General features: G+C 35.1%; 1 protein-coding gene across 1 annotated transcript; it reads left to right on the forward strand.

The window, feature by feature from the left end:
- The first annotated feature begins 14,239 nt into the window (after positions 1-14,239).
- LOC143599809 (C2 and GRAM domain-containing protein At1g03370-like) lies at positions 14,240-21,707 on the forward strand. Its single transcript, XM_077077678.1, has 9 exons — positions 14,240-14,592; positions 16,534-17,760; positions 18,537-18,719; positions 18,865-19,148; positions 19,356-19,472; positions 19,551-19,813; positions 20,022-20,253; positions 20,357-20,629; positions 21,400-21,707. Exons 1-9 carry the CDS (start codon positions 14,247-14,249, stop codon positions 21,595-21,597), a joined length of 3,123 nt encoding a protein of 1,040 aa, XP_076933793.1. The 5' UTR covers positions 14,240-14,246; the 3' UTR covers positions 21,598-21,707.
- Positions 21,708-23,424: the final 1,717 nt, after the last annotated feature.

Here is a 23,424-nt window from a genome sequence, read left to right on the forward strand (position 1 = left end):
GGAGAAGGGGCGTGAGACATTCAATGAAATATTGCGGAGAATTAAACAGCTGGTAGATATGATAGACGAGGGAGACTTCATGTTTTATACGAGCTTGTTGAATAGTTGAATATTCGAGTTGGATTTCGGATGGTGAAAGCCTAATGGAATTGGTATCAGGTATCGAACACGAACTCAAAACACAAAACCAAATACAAACCCATACATGTTTGTTATTATTGAGAAACTTCACAAAACTCAATTGCTCATATTACAATCTCTAAACCCCAAAGCACGGGTATTTATAATCTAACCTGTCACGTTTAGACTACAATTAGGATTGCTAAATAACAGGACCTGATAATTATACTAACAATTAAATCTGAGCACATTTAATTGTTTATAGTTATCCATTCCTTAAACCATGTTACTTTGCTTTTCACGCCAAGTAACGCTCTTGACCCGAAATTCCCAACAATCACACCCCCGGAATTTCGAACTCGAAACCGACAAGTCTTCAACTCCAAGTAATTCCCGCATCTCCTTGAATTTGATTCTCCCAAGAGCCTTCATCAAGATATCGGCACATTGCTTAACACCACTAACATGCTCGACACTTACTTCTTCACGATCAACACATTCCCGAATGTAGTGATACCGAGATTTAATGTGTTTAGTCCTACCATGGAAAACTGGATTTTTCACGAGAGCTATCGCTGATGTATTATCGATACGTAACACCACTGCTGGAATTTCCTTGTCGAATAACTCACTTATCAATTCCCTTAGCCAACCCGCCTGACACGCGACTGCGCTTGCCGCCATGTACTCTGCTTCACACGATGAGAGTGCAACTGTATCTTGTTTCTGAGAACACCAAGTAATTAGTGAAGACCCAAGATAAAATAAGAGCCCCGTAGTGCTTCTGCCATCGTCTTGGTCAATATTATGGCTACTATCACTATAACTAACTAACACGTTTTTCCCACGAGTGTAAGAAATACCAAAACCGAGAGTACCTTGAATATAACGAATAATTTTCTTTATAAGAGTTGCATGAGATTGCTTTGGGCTTTGCATGTACCGGCTTACGACTCCGACCAAATACGCCAAGTCGGGACGAGTTTGTAAAAGGTACCGGAGACACCCGACAATCTTTCGATATCTCGTAGCATCAAAATCTTCTTCATCTTCAAATTTAGAAACTTTTATACTTGGATGCAATGGAATTTGAGCCGAATTGCAAATCTCCATTCCCGCTTCAGCTAAAATTCTCTTCGCATATGTTTCTTGCTTGATTTTTATCCGATCCTTGCTTTGTTAAACTTCAATTCCGAGATAATAAGTTAGCTTTCCCAAATCCGACATCTCAAAGTTTAAAGTCATCTCGCGCTTAAACTCCATTATTAAGTTTAAACTGGAACTCGTCACGATTAAGTCGTCAACGTACACACCAACTATTAAGATATCAGTTCCAATTTTCTTTCGATATACCGCTTGTTCTTGCGTGCACCGGTGAAACTTCATATTTAACAAAATACCGTTCAACTTTGTATTCCACGCCCTCGGAGCTTGCCTTAAGCCATACAACGCTTTGGATAATTTGTATACTTTGTGCTCTTCACCTTTTTTAACAAAACCATGCGGTTGAGTAACAAATACTTCTTCTTGTAACTCGCCATGTAAGAACGCGGATTTGACATCAAGGTGATGCAATTCCCAACCTTCATTCGTTGCGAGAGATAATAATAAACGAACCGTTTCGAGTCTTGCCACTTGTGCGAATACCTCATCAAAATCGACTCCGGGTTGCTGAACATAACCCTTTGCCACGAGTCTCGCCTTGTGTTTATTAAGCGAGCAGTCCGCGTTTCTTTTAACCTTGAAAACCCACTTTAAACCAATCGCCTTTGCACCACGTGGTAACTCGGTCAACGTCCACGTATTATTTTTATTTAACGACTCAATTTCGATACGCATTGCTTTCACCCACTCCGGTTTTGATTTTGCATCATCAAAACAAACTGGTTCATCATCAGCAAGCAATAAAATATCTTCATCAATCATACTCGAATTCAAGACATAATCACTAAAACGTACCGGGGTAACTGTGGCTCGAGAAGATCTCCGAACAGCCGGCTCAGGTGTAACCAAGCTTGTACTAGCAGGCTTGTTGGAGCATTTTCAACAATCGGTACTTCATCATCTTCTTCACCCCCGTCACCACTTGAACTCGTAGAGTTTGACACAGGGCTCGACCCGATGTTTTCGGTATTCACGATTCCTTCTCCGGTGTCAATTTCATCACCAAAGTTAACCCAAAACATACCTAGTGATCGATCCTGCTCGTCGATTATTTCGGTACTTTTATCCCAATTCCAACCTTGTTTTTCATCAAAATCTGTGTCACCCCGCTCGACTCACAACAATTTTTCTAGTCGATGGATTGTATAAACGATAAGCCGCCGAACCTTTCTCGCTTCCGAGATAAACTAAACGAGTCGAACGATCGTCTAATTTCTTAATATTTCCCGCAACTATTTTTGAATACGCAACACATCCAAAAACTTTAAGAAATCTAAGATCTGGTTTCTTTCGCTTTAACATCTCATATGGTGTTTTGTCTTTTAACGCTCGAGTTGGAATTTTATTAATCACGTCGGTCGAATGCCTCACCGCTTCTCCCCACATATAATTCGGAACTTGTCTCGCTTTTAATATACTCCGAGTCATATCCAATATCGTGCGGTTCTACCTCTCCACAACACCGTTTTGTTGAGGTGTATATGGAGCGGTAAAATGCCGAATAAAACCCTCGTTTTCCGAGAACCGATTGAAATCACGAGACGTAAATTCTCCCCCTCGATCGGTTCGAAACGTCTTAATTTTCTCACTATTTTCCGCTTCCACCATGACTTTAAATCGCTTAAAGGTATCAAACGCTTCACTTTTTTCCTTCAACAGAAAAGTCCACATGAAACGAGAAAAATCATCAATCAAGACGAACACGTACCTATTTCCGGCTATGGTACTAGGAGTAATGGGCCCGCATAAATCTCCATGGATTAGTTCCAAGACTCGGGTTGCTCTGAAAGTCGCCGACTTCGGAAACGGCTTCCTCGTTTGCTTCCCGACTAAGCACGAGTCACAAATTTGATTTTCTTGATCAACTTTTGGCATTCCAACGACCAAATTCTTTTTCACAATTTGTTTCATAGACTCCAAATTTAGGTGTCCTAGTCTCGCGTGCCAAAGCCAGTTCTCGTTATCAATCCGGGCTTGCAAACACACGGGTTTCCCCGTCTTTAATTTAATCGTATAAAGACGATTCTTGGATCGAGTAACCCGCATCAACAACTTTCCTTGATCATCATACATCAACAAGTAATCGTCTTTCATACGAATATCACAACCGCTTTCTGTTGCTTGCCCAAGACTAATAATATTACTTTGTAAACTAGGAATATAGTAAATGTCGGTTAATAATTGTTGCTCCCCCCATTTTACCAACTAACAATATCGACCCTTTCCCGCAAATATCAACATAAGACCCATCTCCAAATTTAACTTTACCACCAACACGCTTATTTAATTCAGAGAAAAAAGATTCATTACCCGTCATATGGTTGCTCGCACCGTTATCCAAATACCACACGTCTTGTTCGTCCGAACCACCATTGTAATCTTTTGGTATAACCTTTTGTTCATTCAAGTACACTTTTTCTTGAATACACTGCACCATATAGAGGGACGGGTCTTTTTCTTTTGCATCGGCCAAATTTGCTTGCTTTTCTTTCCTTCGTTCCGGACACCTCGAGATGAAGTGACCAAATTCATCACAACGAAAGCATTGAACTTCCGAGTAATCCTTTTTAACCTTTCGTTTATCCCCTTCATTGGACCCTCCTTGTGAATCACGGTTCTGATTGCCACGTCCCACCACCACGTCCATTACCGCGCCCTCGGTTCGAACCTTTCCCGCGATCCCTACTTGATTCGCGTGAAACCTGCCTCGAACTAGAAGAGGATTCAGAATGATTAAACAAAAGCTTACCTTCTTCAGAACGCAACACGTGTCCTTTGATACGCTCCTCATAAGTCTTTAACCTCCCAACAACATCCTCAAAACCGACTGTTTTAAGGTCTAACACTTGCTCGAGGGATGCTACAACTTGGATAAACCGGCTCGGTAGGCTTGTGAAGAATTTCTGAACTAGCTTCCTTTCTTCATACGGTTGTCCAAGTGTGGTTGCTTTAGAGAAGATCGCGGTTATTCTCGAGGCATACTCGTCAATTGTTTCGGTTTCTTTCATCATCAAACCGTCAAATTCACGTCTTAACGTATGAAGTCTAGCATCCTTCACACGTTCCGCGCCCATATTTCTTGACTTTACGGCATCCCACATCTCTTTTGCCAATTTAAAATTACGGATTTGAAGTATCTGTTCCTCTAGAATCGACTGAAACAGAAGCGCCTTCGCGATGTTGTAACATCCCGAAATTTCTAAAGTAATATTTAATATATTATTTTTTCGGGTGAAATAAACGAGTTAGTGGAACGATAATAATAATAGCAAAATATGAAGACTTAGTAGGATAATTAGATGGGATTAGATATGGACCAAAAGGAAATATGGGCCTTCGGTCCATGGGCTTAAGAGAGTATAAATACCCCCTTAAACCCCAATCCTTTCCATTCCATCCATTTATCCATCCTAATCTTTACACACTCCAAAACACACACAACCCGAACCAAGATCCAAAGGCAAGGACCCGAGCTCGTTGGTGCTAGATCGTCGTGACGAACCAAAGCAACAAGGCCAGCTCGTGTTCGTAGTTCGACTCATTTACGGTACGTTTATATCGAGAACATGTTCGTTTAGGTTTGGATTAGTATAGAAATGATAGATCGGTGTTTGTATGGTAAAAACGAATCCTACAAAGCTAAACTTACTGAAAATGGTTAAGATTTGATGGGTTAATCGATTGATAAAAGAACCCGTAACCTATATGCCTAAATCGCACCCCTTAAACATCGATGTTAGGCCGATTTGATGGTTGGGGTTTGTAGGCGCTGGTCAGACGATTCCGTGGATACCTAAATCGAGTTATTTGGTTAAGAAACGAAGATGATTAAGGACGAACAATAGCTGCAGCCGACAACTTCGCCTGCAAGCTAAGTTCGCCTGATGAACTTCGCCTAAAAGCTAAGTTCGCCTGATGAAAACTTCGCCTAAAAGCTAAGTTCGCCTGATGACAACTTCGCCTAAAAGCTAAGTTCGCCTGATGACAACTTCGCCTAAAAGCTAAGTTCGCCTGATGACAACTTCGCCTAAAGCTAAGTTCGCCTGATGACAACTTCGCCTAAAGCTAAGTTCGCCTAAGGTTTAACTTCGCCTAGAGTCAAGTTCGATTAGAAAATAAATTAAAACGATAAGTAAAAGTAATCTAATACTAGGCCACCAGATTAAATCAGGCGAGTATTGATACGTGTAACTTATACAGTCAGCCGAGCTCAGTTAAAGAAGGGATTTACAACTATCGGAGGAAGAAGCAGAGTTCAGGTGAGTTTCTAGCCCCATTTCCTTGTTGTGTTTTCGGGGCTGTGTGCATACTCGATGTGAAGTGTGAATACACTTACCTTAAGTGGTAAGTGTATGCTATAGATGTTATACGAGGTATATATTTTATAATGCTTGTCGGTACGTGAACGATCTATTGCACGTATCGCCAAGAATAGTAAATTCAAAGTGGTTGATAGTGTGTATGAATGTTATGATGTGACTTGTTTATTACGTAAATACTGAACTGATATGAAGTGTGATATAAACAGGTAGAGGTAGAGTGTGTTAGAAGTGGCAAGAGTCTAGTAAGGGTGTTAGTGGCATAACGTGAGCGCGTGATAGGGAAAGCCTGTACGTGCCATCGTTATTATGTGTGTATGATTGTTGATGTGACTTGCTTATTATGTAAATGATATGAAGCGTGTTGTAGACAAGTAGAGGTAGAGCGTGTTAGAAGTGGCAAGAGTCTAGTAAGAGTGTTAGTGGCATAACGATAGTACGTGGTAGGGTAAGCCTATACGTGCCTTCGTTATTAAAGTGGCAAAGTGGCATAACGTTTTACGTTATTAAAGTGGCAAAGTGGCATAACGTTATACGTTATTAAAGTGGCAAAGTGGCATAACGTTATACGTTATTAAAGTGGCAAGGTGGCAAAGTGGTAGGCGTAAATAAGAGGCTAAGTGGTAATGTAAGCAGGTTAGATAGTGGACTACGGTCTGCGGATACGTATATGATGCATGTAGTGGTTGTATGATAAGTTGCTTGATTAACTAGAACTCACTCAGCGTAGCTGACTTTTAGTATGCACGCAGGTGATCAGACCAAAGAACTAGCATGAGGATGGCACATGGCATGGATTGAACGGCTGGCATCTTAAGATGGAAGAAAAGATGTTTTAAATATAATGATTTGTTTTATAGTATCAAAGAAGAGATTGAATGTTTTGTATCGAATGCTTCAAGTAAACGTTTCCGCGGAAGTTTTAATTAACTCTGATTGCAAGAACTGTGTTTATAAGTAAATCCGACGCTAAAGTAAGGCTACCGGGTTCGGGGCCTTATATTTTTCTTCGCGTCATTAGAACCCGGGTCAATTACATCCCAAACTCCATGAATCCCAAAAATAACCTCTATGTGCATACTCCAACTCGTGTAGTTCGTTTTTGTCAAACGCGGACACTGAAACGATCCGGAGGTTGTCTCTTTACCCGTTTGGTTCGCGCCACTCATCTTTCTTCGACTATAAGTCTTCGAAAAATCCCGTGACCTCGATTCAATGGTTCCAACACGTGATTCGGTTTATTGTACACAACCAAATCACCTTAAAAAAAACTTTAATCTTAAAGAAACTTAATAATAACCTTAAAAGTTTCTTTTGTTGATTTTTGCTTTCGTAGCTACTGTCCACAAAAATACCTTTTGACTATCATAATATTCTTTTTGTGTCTCAGAAAGCACCAACTTCAACAAACAATAATCGAAGGATTAAAGTAATTTACAGCGATTGAACAAGCTTCGCCGTATCACCGATCCAAAACCAATCTCCGTCAACTGATCCATAAACCAACTCAATCCCGTGACGTCAATCTCCGTCACGCCGATCGCCGGTCACCGATTACTGCTGCTCACCGATCGGTCGTCGTTAAAACGATTGTAGCACACGCCGACAAGCACCGGTGATTAACTGATCGCCGGTTGGAGTTCCCTCATGTCGCAGGTCACTCCGATCTTCGACTGCACAGGTCCGACCTTCACGCCGGCTCCCAGGTATGTCGAACGCTCTGATACCAATTAATGGAATTGGTACTAGTAATCGAACACGAACTCGAAACACAAAACCAAATACAAACCCAGACACGTTTGTTATTATTGAGAAACTTCACAAAACTCAATTGCTCATATTACAATCTCTAAACCTCAAAACACGGGTATTTATAATCTACCCTATCACGTTTAGACTACAATTAGGATTGCTAAATAATAGGAACTGATAATTATACTAACAATTAAATCTGGCACATTTAATTGTTTATAGTTATCCACTTCTTAAACCATGTTACTTTGCTTTGCACGCCAAATAACGCTCTTCACCCGAAATTCCCAACAAAGCCGATATGGTTTTATATGATGAATACGGGATTCACCAGGTTTTTGACTTTGAATAACACACTGAAGGGTGGTGGTGTTGAAGCGATAGTCACACTGACTCCAAATAAAATGGAGATATTGGAACGTGATTCAGAGCTTCTGTTCTATGCCACTGTTAATCCTAGCCCTCTTGTGTTTACTTATTAAATAACAATACTTGTTAATTTCTTTTTATTTCCGAAGGATTGATTTTCTATGCTTTCTAGTTTCGTTTCAACAGATTATGTTAAATAAATTTAATATTACTAGTGTTGTTAACTAATTATATGTGGGTATCAACTTTATTAATGATATAAGTTAAATGATTTATTATAATTAATTATAGCATCATTAACTCCAATATTGTGGTTTTTTGTTAGACCTAAGGTCGTATTAAATCGTTTCACAACATCTTATCAAGTTAATGCACTTTCTTGAAATGGACACCATATAGTTCTAAATTAGTGAACCAGTATTTTCAAAGCTTGGATACTTTTTTATGAACTCTACTCCTGAATTCACTTAATAAATGGGTTTTAGTACGTTTGAAGTCAAGTCTAATATAAATTCATCCTCTCACCAAGAGGATGATCGTGATTGGTAATTAGCATCAACCTATTTAAATACCAGTTCTCATCAAATTAAATGTTGTAGCTGGCTCTAAACATTGTACAAGTGTTTATTATACTTTTTTGTTAGTTAGAAAATGAATATACAATTAATGTTTCTCCCTCTTGAATCGTCCATGCCCATCTCTCTTTGTTTCCTCTCCAGGAAACACGGCCGAGCAAGTGGAGAGAAGACAGATTGATTGTTGTTGATGCTTGGAGAAGAGAGATATTAATCTTATAAAAGATTTGAGATAAAGAGAGGTAGAGAAAAGGCTGGAAATTAGCATTTGCAACAAAATATGCACAATATATGTGAGAGATTTCTAGTGCAATCCAAATCCAGTCTTCCACTAGGCACCAACTCAAACGTAGATCATGGGTGAAGAAGACATTTAATGAATGGTAGGGCATGCATGTTTCGTCGGTGGTGGCTTCCATTGCTTTTGTCACCTTTGATGGAAGGAAAAGGCCAATATGCTTGATGGATATTAATACATTTTTAAATAAATGTTTGCTGCATCATTATTTTTATTATGACTAGTAATATCATTAATATTATTATTTATTGTGTTTGTCCGCTTTCTTTTTCCATGTTGCCTAGGTTTTTTTGTTAGAACATTTTCTTTCTTTTATATGGCGCTACACTTAATTTTAGAGGTGTGAGTCTAGAAATAGCATCTTTATCCTTTGGAATAAACGTATGGTTTGTTTACATCACATTATCCCTAGACCTATTGGCGAGATATTACTGTAGATGATTGATTGATATAGTATTTACGTATTGCTTAGTATTAATAGTAATTACTGTATATGATTGATTGATGTAGTATTTACGTATTGCTTAGTATTAATATAGTAATTACTGTATATGATTGATTGATGTAGTATTTACGTATTGCTTAGTATTAATATAGTAAAATCAATGGTCTTTTTAGCTTTATTTTGATTTGGCTAGAATGTATTATCTTCACTTGTTTCTTAATCAATACCGTTATAGTCTTTATAGTAAAGACAAACTACAGTTGAATAACGTATTGGTTATCTTAACATGACAATGACTAGTTCACTTGGTACGTTGCTAAATTTCTATTCGGTGATGGCTTTTCTTTTGCCTAACATGAGACAAAAGTAAGACTTAGTTTATTGGAAAACTTTAACGTGCATTATAATTAACGTGTCTTTTGCCTAACAACATGAGAATTAACACGGTTTTATTCCATTTGATTTTCATGCATTTGAGTCCCTTGCCCTGGAAGTTTCTATGTTTATGAAAGAGTTCGGTGAGGGTTGTGTACAGTTCCTATCAAAGCCAAGGAACTATAACTTTGCTTTTAGTAAGATTGAATTTGCCATTCAAGAGGGGATGACGGCGTAGCTTGTTGTCCGCTCACCTGCTTCTCTATTGTAATTGGATCATTTTGTTCAGTTTTAATGAAATGTGATAAGATAATGTTATTATTGACCTTTATATGTAGGAAAGCTCTAAATATAATCTAACCACAATCAAAAACATTATAAAGAGAAGGATGATAAATTGAGAAACACATAAATGACCACTTTAACCGAAAATATAACTTAACCATCTATTTGAATGCTTAAAATGGTTATATACTTCTCTATTGTGTACATCAGTGCGAAGAAGGCACATTAGCACAAAAACCTAGGTTTCGCGATTTGAGGCAACATTAAGAGAATCCGTCTGTAGCCGTGCAACTTTGTCGAGAAGTCAACAAAATTAAATTTCAAGGGCACCTAATATCATTTGATTGGTTTCGTCTTAAAACTAGTTTCGTTGGCTGGCTCCATCAATGACCATGCAAATTTTGCCATAGAAAACTTGAAGCATAAGCTTTTTATCAAAAACTTCCTAACAATACGAAAAACCATAATAGAAAATATTTATTGAATAAGTTAGATAATCGAATCATTTTAATAATGTGCATGCTCTTTATTCTAAAGGTGAATAGTTTAATTCTTGCACGGTGTAGACATATAGTATAGATGATTTATAGAAATATTTAAAAGTATGTTTGTGTTGTTAAAAAATGAGTTAGATAATTGAAGAGATATGGTCCTGGATCCGAACACAAACCTAAATAAGTTAAAGCCGTCAAAACAGGAAAAACATCAAAAAAAGAAACACACCCTGAGGCCAATAAATCCAAGAATGTCACATAGGTGGAAGTACACTTGGGATCACCGTTGGTACCAAATCTGTGCAAGCGCAAGCACTAAAAGGGTAACACCACATGTACAGCAGGTGTGCGCGGAATCATTGTAACAATCATGCAAATGAGACAACAATGCTGAGCAGTGGGCCCCATGCAAAACGACATCAACAGTCTCCATTATGCCGGTTGTAGAAGGGATAGACCAGATATTCTCATGACAAGTGGCCCAATAAGCATTCATACCTCCGGCTATACATAAAAGACTCCACCGAACAGTAAACGGCTTCCAATCTCACTCTCTCGATTCTCTTTATACTTACAACTTACTATACTGATTCACACGTATGATTGTTACAGGAAGCTCTCCCTTTCTGTAACGAGGCTAACGACGTTAGTTTTACAAATCACAACATATTCATACATGGATTCAAGATTCTCAATTCATCACACCTTGTGAAAATACCCGTTTAACTCACTTAAATCTGTGTTTCTTCAATAATTAAATTATTTTAATACTTTTAAGGATGGTTTAGATATATATTACTTGAATATTATCATCTTATCTAAACTTAGTTAACTATAAATGGATAGTAGAAACCAAGATACGTCACGGGTTTCCAAAAAGTCAAACATTGACGTGCAAATCGTTATTAGATTGTACAAACTGAAAATAATTTAATAATTTATATTCTTTCATGATATAAAAGACGCTCATCCATTGTATAAATTTACCTGGAATACACTAGAGCATTTCCAACCCATTTCCTATCCTATATCCATATATATCATATAATTACACTAAAAATCACTAATTAAATAATACTTTTTATACTTTTATTATTATCTTTTCTCTTTCCTACACTCACAACCACTTTTAGAAAATATTAAAAAATTATACGGCATGAACAGTGAATCCCCAAATTTAACTTTCCCCTATAATATTTTCTCTCTGCTCTACCCACAACCACTCATACCATATAATTTACAAATCCCCTCACAAAAATATAGGAAATGGGATGGGAATGCTCTTACACATACTTTATATCATCATGTTGTATAAATTGAAAAACCGATTGCATAACCAAACCTAAATAAAAACCAACGGTTTGGTTTTATGCTTTTATAAAAGTTGAATTTTCAGAACGGTCTTGATTTTACATGTAATTAAAACTGAAACAAGATAAAATTTTCAAAAACTAAGTTTTGGTTTTTAGTTTGATACTTCTAATGGAATTTTCAAACTAAGTTTCACAAACATATATAGTCATGTATGAATTATTGAACTTCGTATGTTGGTACACAAGCCTATAACAAACTAATAGGGGTTGATCTTTTCAGAGGCAATTTTATATATACACATACAAATATTAAAATGTTATATATACCCATAAAAAACTAAAAATATCATATATTTTCTACAAAATAGTTAAAATATCAAATATATCAAATCAATTAAAAATAATTAAATAATTGACTATTTGACCCTTATTTTTCAAAAACTTTTAAATTTATATATAACCATCTATAACTTCAATAATTTTTATTTTTATTTACCCATTTTTAGCTTAAGCTATTTTAACCAGTCTTAACTTACATTTTTTTTACCAATAAACAATAGTTCACTTAAAATATTAGATTGTTAATCGTTCAATCATGTGACCATACCTGGTTCGATTACATGATTTGGACGTACATACAGATTCGATTGTTCAATCATATGTCATCGAGAGAATAAAAGAGAAGAGACGATGATTCAGTTCCCTTACTTATCATCAACGACAGTTAAAATCTAAATAAAAAAATTAGATTTAAACAAATAGAATGAAAAACGAAAAAAAGGAAGAAAACAATCATTAACTAAAAGTTTATTAAAGTTAAGTATCTATTATATATTTATTTTCGTTGAGCATATATGAAATATTCAGTTTTGTTAGGGTATGCATATGAAACGGGGAAAGTTAACGTACATACTAAAATTGTGTGCTATATGTGCTAGTCAAGTAGTGTAATTACGCTATGTTGTATATGTAATTACACTAATTGATTCACATAGTTAGCACATTAATTGAATTTGTATTTGATTCAAAACCATATAAAAAACTAATCCATCATTTATTTTGATTTGTTAACGTGGGATGCTTTAGTGCTTTCTTTATATAAATAAACTAGGTTTTATCCCTCCGTATTACCGGGGTTGTTTTACATTTTTCGTTTTTTAATATTTATTTTTTTAATAAAGCAATCTGATAGCTTGAGAAGAAATAGGGAGCAAGAGCTTTTAAAGGTTTCGTTTATATATATTACTAGCTTTTATCCCCCGTATTATGGGGGTTGTTTTACATTATTCGTTTCTTTTTTCATTTTAATTTATTTATTATAAGTAAGTTAATAATATACTTAAGATTTAATGATAAAATGACTTTATAAATAAATGAGATGTTATAACCCGGTTTAAGAGCTATCTGGGTTTGGTGAGACCCATGACCCGCTTATTTTTTACCATAAAATTGTTTTTTAGTTATAAATAATATCTTTTTTTTAATCGGATATTAATTTTTAGTATATATCTATTTTATAGGATTTTCATATCAAATAGTTGGTAAGATTAGTTTTTAATTTAATGAGATGTTATAACCTGTTTAAGGGCAATTAGGGGTTTGGTGACATTCATACCCGTGAATTCGGATCAAATGCATGAGAAACCTCCATTTACAAATAAAACAATTTGGTGGCTTGAGAAAATTTAGAGAGCAATCAGAGAGCTTTTAAATGTTTCGTTTATATATATTTAAGATTTAAGATAAGATTAATATTTAAGATAGATATAGATTATATTAATATGAGAGAGATGATCAAGAGATAACTAACAAAGAAATATTTTTAATTTAATTAAAAAAAATATTTTTAAATTTTCGATTTGCCATTATTCTTATATTTTGTTAACATTCACTGGAAAAAATAAAAAAAATAAAAAAAAAAACTCGTTGTAGTGCACATATGCAATACCTCGACTATTTTTTATTGCATATGTGCACTAGTGTGTATTTTAATATGTGCAATAAATTTGAATTTCACATATGCAATTTTTTTTGTATTGTATTAGTGCAATAGTGTTATATTACATACAAAAATTAAAAAAATCGATATAGTGCACATATGCATTAGTGTTGTATATTACGTATACGTAATAGCGTGCATTACATACAATTATTAGTGTTGTATTTGCACATATTCAATAGTGTGTATTGTATAATGTAATTGTGTTGTATTATATACAATAAAACACTATTGTATACATGCAATACACATTAGTGCACATATGCATTACATCAACAGTTTCTTTTTTAGGAACAATATCATCTTATTAGAAGAAGAAAAGAAAAAAAAAATCATAAAATATTTTTTTAAAAAGATTTTAAAAATAATTTTTATTAGTTTTTAGTTCCCAATTTTTCTTTACCTCCCATCCTTATAATATAATATGATTATCATAAATAAATAAATAAATAAAGTCATTTTCCCGTCGTCTGCTACACAAATTCAACGATCTTGTTCCTCTTCGATCATCAGCCCCAAATCAATAATATAATAATAATAACAACAACAATTTCCTGTTGGTTTTGCTTCTATTTCTCAATATTTTCTCAATAATCATTCCATCAATTCAACAGTTTCAACCTTTATTATTATTATTATTATTATTATTATTATTATTATTCAAACCCACCACAATGCAACTCACTTTCTTGATCCAAACCAATTAAAGTTTGAAACTTTAACACCAATCGATTACCCATGAAGCTTTTAGTGCGTGTGATCGAAGCAAGAAACATGCCGCCCATGGATCCCAACGGGTCAAGTGATCCGTACGTGAAATTGAAATTAGGGCATCAAAGGTTCAAGACTAAAGTGGTGAAGAAGTGTTTGAACCCATCTTGGTGTGAGGAGTTTAGCTTCAAAGTAGAGGATTTGAAAGAGCAGCTTGTGGTGTCTGTGTTTGATGAAGATAAGTTCTTTAGTGATGATTTTGTGGGGAGTGTTAAGATTCCTGTGTCCAGTGTCTTTGATGCTGTTGGCAATTCTTTAGGGACTGTTTGGTACCCTTTGGAGCCTAAGAAGAAGTCCAAGATTAAAGATTGTGGTAAATCTCAAATACCCTTTTGGTTCTTGCTTTTGCTTTTGCCTTTGCCTTTTGATGATGTCATGTGTTCTTTTTTAAAAAAAAAAAAAAAACTTTTTGTGGTTTAATGGCTTTGCTGTAAGTGAGATTATACTGGGTACGTTTGCTTGTTTGGATATGGGACTTTGTATGATTAAGAAAAAGGGGTGTTTGGATTTGCTTTTTAGAGTTGTAAGAATGAGATAATAGGTTGTTTGAGGATCAGACAAGTTATGATTATTTGAGAAGTTAAAGCATAAAGTGACGAAAACGACATTTTTATTGTAAATAAGGAGACGTTAGATGTTATGAAATTTGGTTAATACCGAGGTAATTAGGTGGCTTAACTTTGTGTGGTTAATAGCTCTGATATAAGTGGGATTATACTGGGTACGTTTAAGAAAATGGGTTTCTAGGATCGTGTTTGGATTTGCTTTTTAGTGTTAGAAGAATGAGATAATAGGTTGTTTGAGCATTAAACAAGTTATGATTATTTGAGAAGTTAAAGCATTAAGTGATGAAAATATAACTTTTTTTTTCCTTTTTTTTTTGTTTGTAAAGAAGGGGACGATATGTGTTACAAAATTTGGTTAAAACTTAGTAGAGAGGTAATTGGATGACTTTATATTTTGATAGTAAGCTTTTGATGATGACCTTTATTATAAACTGTGTATGCTGTTTAGGGGTATCTGTGTTTTGTTACCTCTATGTGCTGCCCTGTAAGGCACTAAAATGATAAACATTCATATAGGTTGTTTGATACGGTTTTGAAAGTGATTATTGAACTCTGCATAATCAAATACTTAGGTTTAACAAAATGGGTATCTGGGATGGTGTTTGGATGTGGTTTTTATAGTTGTAAGGATGAGATAATAAGTTGTTTTGAGCACTAAACAAATTAGAGTATTTTATATAAATGGGTACCCACTCATTGCATGCGTCACAACAGGGTAGTTTCTTGCCAATGTTTCACAAGGGGATCGTAACATCTACCATGGGCAACCTCTTGGTGTTAAAATGCGTGTATTAGTTTAATTAGGTGATTAGTACTGCTCCACAAAAATTGCCCATATGTGGGGACATTTGCCATTTTTTGATATCTCCAAGAAATGGTATATTTCGCCCTTGATAGGGGCGATTTATGTGACTTGTATTTCTCACCTGATTAAACTGGTGCACACATTTTAACACCAAGAGGTCACCCATGGCAGTCGCGATGACCCCCCTTGTGAAACCTGGTCAAGAAACTATCACCTTGTGATGCATGTAAAATGGTGGCACCCCTTTATGCCAAGAATTCAACAAATTATGATTATATGACTAATTAATACTTAAAGTCGAAAAAAAGCGTTTTTGCATATAATGAGACGTCCTTGTGAGATGGCCAGATGGATGTAGAAGTGTTTAAAGTTCGGTTAAATGTAAGAGGTAATTAGGAGACTTAACTTTAAATTTTGATAATCAGCTTTTGATGATGTCACACGTTTTAAATTGTGTTTCCTGCTTTAGGGGATATGTGTGTTTGTTGCCTCTATGTGCTGCCCTGTAAGGTACAAAAAGAAACAGTCATATATGGGTTGCTTGGATACGGGTTTTGGAAGCGATTATCTGACTTTGCATAATCAATTACTTAAGTTTAACAAACTGGGTTTCTGGGATTATGTTTTGATGTGCTTTTGAAGTTGTAATGATGAAAAAATAAGTGGTAATTAAGTGTTTTAAACTCAGTTAAAGAAGAGGTCATTAAGTGGTTTAAAACTTTTAATAATCAGCTTTATAGCAGCTAAATATTCAAAATTGATATTTTGATTCCTAAATAGTCAGATAATCAGAATGTTCTATTTATCCAAGCATTAAAATCGATTACTGTAGCATGGATCAGTTTCAAAGCACACTTTAACCCGAGATTGCGTTTATTACCAGGTGAAATTCTTCTCACAATATGCTTCACACAAAATAACTCGCAATCAGACACGCAACCGCAACTTGAAAACGGAACAATGTCACCCGCAAGATCATCCACTTCCACAAGTTCACGAATGTCATCCCCGTTAAGATCAGAAGAGTTGGCCGCTCCAGTCAAAGAAGAAAAGTCAAACAAAGAAAAACTTTCGGGTCTAATTTCACAAATATTCAGCAGAAACAACGAATTACTGCCACCAGCTTCAAACAAAACGGAACTTCCCGAGGTGCCTGAAACCGACGAATCCGAGCTGCCTGAAGACAAAACCGAAGACCAATCATCATCATCATCATCTTCAAACTTTGAACAACTCATGAAAAAATTGGAAGAAAAAGATGACGGTGGTGAAATGCCCGTTAATTTACCGGGCGGGATCATGTTGGATCAAATGTATGCGATTTCACCAAGGGAGTTAAACACGTTTATCTTTTCATCCGAATCAAATTATCTGAAACAACTAGCGGAAGTTCAAGGAAGTACGGATCTCCAAGTGGGCCTGTGGAAGTTTGACCCGGAAACTGGGAGTTTGAAACGAACATTTACGTATGTTAAAGCACCGTCTCGGTTGATCAAAGCTATAAAAGCGATCGAAGACCAAACGTATTTAAAAGCAGACGGTAAACGCTTCTCAGTTTTAGCGAGCGTGAACACGCCTGAAGCTCCTTATGCGAGTAATTACCGGGTCGAGGTTCAAACGAACATATCACCGGGGCCCGAGCTTCCATCTGGTGATGAGTGTTCACATTTGGTGGTTTCGTGGCGAATGAACTTTTTACATAGTACAATGATGAAGGGGATGATTGAAGGTGGGGCTCGCCAAGGGGTAAAGGAGAGTTTTGAACAAGTGGCGAGATTGTTATCGGAAAAGTTAAAACTGGTTGATGTGAAAAATGTTGGGTCAGAGAAAGAACAAGCATTGGCTTCGTTACAAGTGGAAAGGCAGTCGGACTGGAAGCTTGCGGTTCAGTACTTTGCTAATTTTACGGTTGTTTCGACCGTTTTGATGGGGTTTTATCTGCTTGTGCATATATTTTTATCTAAGCCGAGTACAATTCAAGGTCTTGAGTTTGGTGGGTTGGATTTACCGGACTCGATTGGTGAAGTTGTTGTGTGTGGGGTGTTGGTTTTGCAAGGTGAACGAGTTATGCATTTGATATCGAGGTTCATGCAAGCACGAGGGCAAAAAGGTATGTAAAGTGTTTATTAGATAGCTTTTTTGTGTTACGTGTAAACGAGCCGAGTTGAGCTTGACTAAGCTCGAGCTCGGCTCGCTTGAACTCTGTTTCCGAAGGTCAAGCTCAGCTCATGAGTATTTTATAAAGCTTGAGCTCGGCTTGGGCTCAGCTCTTTTATTAATTATTAATTACAATTATATACATGTTTTTTTAGTTATAATTTCGGTATATAAAAAGTATATTATTTATTAATTTGATCATAATTTTAGGTATGATAATTATAATTATGACATTATGTAAATGTATTAAATAAAATTTATATAAGTAATAGGTTCGTTTAGGCTCGCGAGCCAATCTTGAGTAGCTCACGAGCGGCTTGGCTCGTTTACACCAGTAGTAGCACTCAATTTTAATTAGATGTTCTTATCCAATGTTTATTTATTTTTATAAATGTTTATTTTTTTAAAATGAAGTCTGGCAGATGATAAATATGTGAATCTTGGTTACTAATTAAGTGATAATTTTTTCCAGTTAACTTAAATAGGATGTAATAGTGAAGAAATTGGTTTCCAGTTAACCAAGTTTCATAATTGTTAAATTCAAGTAATCAAGTCAGATTGGAAAAAAAACACTAAATAGTAACCACGATTCATATATTTTTCATTTGCCTCACTTAGTTAATATTTTTTTTAACATTCATAAAAAAGTTACATACAATAGTAGTTGAGTGACTTTGGTGCTTTTTTATGTGGTGGATGAATTTTAACTTTGTTTAATAATAACTGTAGGCGGTGATCATGGCATAAAAGCAACGGGTGATGGGTGGTTGCTAACGGTTGCGTTGGTTGAAGGATGCAATATACCAACGGTTGAATCAAACGTTTTATCTGACCCGTATGTGGTTTTTACTTGCAATGGGAAAACAAGAACTAGCTCAATTAAATTCCAAAAAGCTGATCCTCGATGGAATGGTGAGAAACACATTTATTTATATACAATAGTAGTAGTAGTAGTAGTAATAGTAATAGTAGTAGTAATAATAATAATAATAATAATAATAATAATAATAATAATAATAATAATAATAATTTTTACATATTTTATCGTAAATTGCAGAAATATTTGAGTTTGATGCGATGGATGACCCGCCTTCAACACTGGATGTTGAAGTTTTTGATTTTGATGGACCGTTTGATGAAGCGGTGTCACTGGGACATACACAAATTAACTTTGTAAGAAGTAATATAACCGAGTTAGGTGACGTGTGGGTCCCGCTTCAAGGGCAGTTAGCCCAAGCTTGTCAATCTAAATTGCATTTGAGGATATTCTTGAATAATACGCGAGGTAGCAATATAATTAAAGAATATTTGACCAAGATGGAAAAGGAGGTTGGAAAGAAGGTAACAAACTAACAAAATCTTTGGTTTCTTTTAGATTCACACACACACACACACACATTATATATAGGAGCCCGAGCTCTCTTATGTTAAACGAGTTGAGCTTGATCATAGGCGAGTTCAGGCTCGTCTTACAAACCCTAGTTCTTGTTTGTTTGATATTCTTACTTCTCCTTATTTATTTATTTATTTATTTTATTTTAATTCTAGATAAAAGTACGTTCGCCTCAAACAAATTCGGCTTTTCAAAAGCTATTTAAGCTTCCTCCCGAGGAATTTCTGATAAATGATTTCACTTGTCATTTAAAGCGCAAAATGCCCCTTCAGGTGAGAAATGATTTGTTTTCTTTTATTCTTTTTTCAAAAAATGGCTAAATGGAAATTAAATGTTTGAATGGTTTGCAGGGGCGTTTGTTTCTGTCAGCAAGAATAATAGGGTTTCATGGGGACTTGTTTGGACACAAAACCAACTTTTACTTTTTATGGGAAGATATAGAAGATGTTCAAGTGGTCCCACCAACTTTGTCATCAATGGGTAGTCCTGTTGTGGTTATAACATTACATCCGGGTCGAGGTTTGGATGCAAAACATGGTGCTAAAACGCAAGATGCAGAAGGCCGACTAAAGTTCCATTTTCAGTCGTTTGTCTCTTTTAGTGTTGCACACAGGTAACTAATTTTGTTACAAATCTTTGATCCTTATTAGGCCCGTCAATAAACTGAACGCTTAGTGAGCAGCTCGTAAACTGTTCGGCAGGAAGTTCGTTTATTTAGTTAGGGTCCTGGTCAAAATTGGTATATATTAGGGTCTTGGGATGAAACCATGTTTTTAATATGTTGTAGACTAAAAAAAGTGAAATTTGTTGAAAAAACACAGGACAATCATGGCCCTATGGAGGGCTAGAGCCTTAAGCCCAGAACAAAAGGCTGAAATAGCCGAAGAAGAATCGGATGATAAAAACCAACAGATTCTTGAAGACGAATCATCATCAATCAAAAGCGACGATGATTCTGAAAACCGAAGCCTCCAAAGTGAAGAAAGTGGATCCTTTTTAGGACTTGAAGATGTCAGCATGTCGGTTGTGTACTCCTCAGTTCTTTCAGTTCCAGTAAGTCCCATATTATTATTGTTAATAGTTTAGTATTAATATTCATTTTGCTGACATGGGTTATTTTTCTTTTTCTCTTTTTTTAATTTTTTTGGAATTTTAGTCGAATTTTGTGATGGAGTTGTTTAGTGGGAGTGAATTGGAGCGAAGAGCAATGGACCGAGCCCACTGTGTTAACTATTCAACGAGCCCGTGGGAGTTTGAAAAGACGGATGTTTATCAGAGACAAACTTATTATAAGTTTGACATTAGTGTTTCTCGGTATGGAGGAGAGGTTACTTCAAGTCAACAAAAGTCACGTTTGACTGATAGAAACGGCTGGCTGGTAGAGGAAGTCACGACTCTCCATGGGGTCCCGCTTGGAGACTATTTCACGGTATGCATGTGTTTATATATAATGCATTTAACAAGTAGGATTAATACCGTAAAAAAATATTTTTACGAAAAATGTCGTTCTACTTGTAAAAGATACACGAAATAGTCACTAAACTAAGTGTTGTATATTAAAATCTCTAAACTTGTCTAAAATGTACATACTTTTGAATATTTTTTTTAAAATTAATGACTTGTTAACTTTTAAATTTGGTTAAAATAAGACGGTATAGTTCTTTTTTGTTTTTTGGCACAAATATTGAATCTACTTATCAAATTTTGATCAATTTAAGTATTAGCAATTCATTATATTAAAAAAAAGTTCACCAGCACCTGCATTTTCGACAATTTTAGTAACTCTAGTATAAAAAATTTAGGTTAGTGACTTTTTCATGTATATTTTTACAAGCTTTTAACTTTTAAATTGGTTAAAATAAGATGGTATAATTTTTTTACTGCAAAAATTGTTGAATTTTATCAAATTTAGATCAATTTAACAGTTAACATGCCATTATATTAAAATAAATTCACATGTTGACCCTAATAAATTCGCATGTTAACAGTTAACATGCATTTTCGACAATTTTAGTAACTTCAATATACGAACTTAAGGTTAAAACTCTTTCGTGCATTTTTTTTACAAGTTGAAGCACTTTAATGTATCAAAATTAAGTTGAGGATTTTAGGTGAAAAATAAGAAAGTATATCGGTTATTTATGATGTTAAAATTGTTATGAAAAGTGTAATGATTAATTTTTAACATAATTATTGCAGCTTCATACAAAGTACCAAATAGAGGATATAGGGTCAAGATCAACAGGATGTAAAGTGGTGGTGCATTTTGGGATTGCATGGTTAAAAAGCACCAAACATAAGAAAAAGATCACCAAAAACATACACGCGAATCTGCAAGACCGTATGACCATCATGTTCAGTACAATCGAGAAGGAATACGTATCAGGAAAGCAATAGATTCAGACTTTATTCTATAGTGAAAGAACATTGTAACACCAGTTGTAATGCCGGGAATCCGTTTACGTGGGCTCTCGGTGACGATTCATGAAAGCAAAGACGGGTCAAAAGCGGAAGGTCAGGGTTGATTTTGTAATTTGATAATTTGTTATTATACAGTTTGATGATTGTAATAATGGTTTTGGAATGATAGATATAGTTGTGTGATAGTGTAGGAAGTAGTCTAGACTTGTATGATTCATGTAGACATTTGCCACTTTTGTATACTCTTTTATTTTAAACAAATATATTTATATTTTTATTTTTAAACAAAGTCGTGTTATATGTAGTGATGATATGAATTTTATCAGTTTTGCTCTTTTAGAAAAGCTGTGTAGAAAGATGTATTGCTTAAAACCATCTAACATTTGAATGTTTAGAAAAATATGAATCTTAATATTCATGTAAACTGTAATGTAACACACTATAGATGACGCTAGTGCAGGTATTAATAATCTCAATCTCATACTGGTTGTAACGTGTCAAGTAATTACCTTTAGGATATTGGGTATACCTGATAATTTATTAAACTTACATGCTGTGATTCCCTAATATATTTATGATTATTTAGTTTTTATATTATTTTATTATCCAAGAAAATTAGAAATATAATAACTAAAAATTAGTGGATAAAACGATTGTTCTACTATCAATGACAAACAGTATGATTCGGTAAGCCGGTATGTATATTTTCATGTAATAGGATCGGTTACGCCTAATACCGAACAATGAACAGTGATATAACGGTCTAGTGGTATATTGCTTTCTAGCACAAAAGTGGTGCGAGTGCAAGGTTAGGTGTAGAAATTTGCAGTTAAAAAAAAATCAAATCAAATATCGTACACGTTCCATCCTAACAAAAAAATTATAGCAAGTTTTGACCTCATTTTCGTTTCACATCCACCCTGCTAACTCTTTCAAATTCCCTTCTTTGTAGCCCTTCCCAAGCAAAGGTTTTCTAACTCAAGTCATCAGAAAATACCCCACCCTGTAACCACTCATTGTGTCATATTGACACAATTAGTTGTTATTGCTCGACATTCTAACAACCCCGATCTCATTCCAGTTGGCAACCTTATACAACGTGGGTGCCTCATAACACTTCTGATCTTCTTTCTTACCGCATGCACTATATTTACACTCGAATAAAATTTATATATTGTGGTTAGCAAGGCTCCCAACAACTTTGATAGTTTTATGAAGACGAAAGGTATTGCATTAATTTATACGTAACACTATAAGGTACGTGAAGAATCTATAACAGAGGTTTTGATGTAGGCAACTGTTCGTATAAAATATAAATAAAACACTTTTATTTGATTACAATCCAATTAAGAAAGACAAGTAAATTACAAGTAGTTTTACAATTGAAATTAAATAAGAAATACACGAATGGAGTAGAAGTAGAAAGATTTTTTGGGCGAAAATTCGTGTTCAGCACGGCTCCCTTAGAATAAATTTCGAGTCACCCAAGAGAACTCGTTAGTTTTCAAAGGTACAATGGGCGAAATGACTAGTATTACAGGCGAGGACCTATCACCTAAAAAGGATACTTGAGTTAAGAATAAAGTAGAAGAATATTGTGAGAACTTTTAAAGAAAAATGTGAGAGGTCAAGAATGTGTCTTATGATTTGTTCATGTGTGTCTAGCAACCAAAATTTACCTTAGTATTTATTTACAGGGAACCCAAAGTTAGAATACCCTTCAGGACTTCACTTAAATGCAACATCTCAAGTTGAAACACCTTAATTTAACGACAGAATTACAAATTTTGTCCTTTAAAAAAA

Source organism: Bidens hawaiensis, unplaced genomic scaffold (assembly GCF_021521415.1).
Source record: "Bidens hawaiensis isolate Kalapana, Puna unplaced genomic scaffold, B.hawaiensis_p1.1 tig00052911_1, whole genome shotgun sequence".
Lineage (NCBI taxonomy): Eukaryota > Viridiplantae > Streptophyta > Magnoliopsida > Asterales > Asteraceae > Bidens > Bidens hawaiensis.

Coding starts and splice junctions, on each gene's coding strand:
- LOC143599809 (XM_077077678.1), top strand. CDS start 14,247: ATGAAGCTTTTAGTGCGTGTGATCGAAGCAAGAAACATGCCGCCCATG. Junction 14,593..16,533: donor GTCCAAGATTAAAGATTGTG/GTAAATCTCAAA, acceptor GTTTATTACCAG/GTGAAATTCTTCTCACAATA. Junction 20,630..21,399: donor CGCTTGGAGACTATTTCACG/GTATGCATGTGT, acceptor TAATTATTGCAG/CTTCATACAAAGTACCAAAT.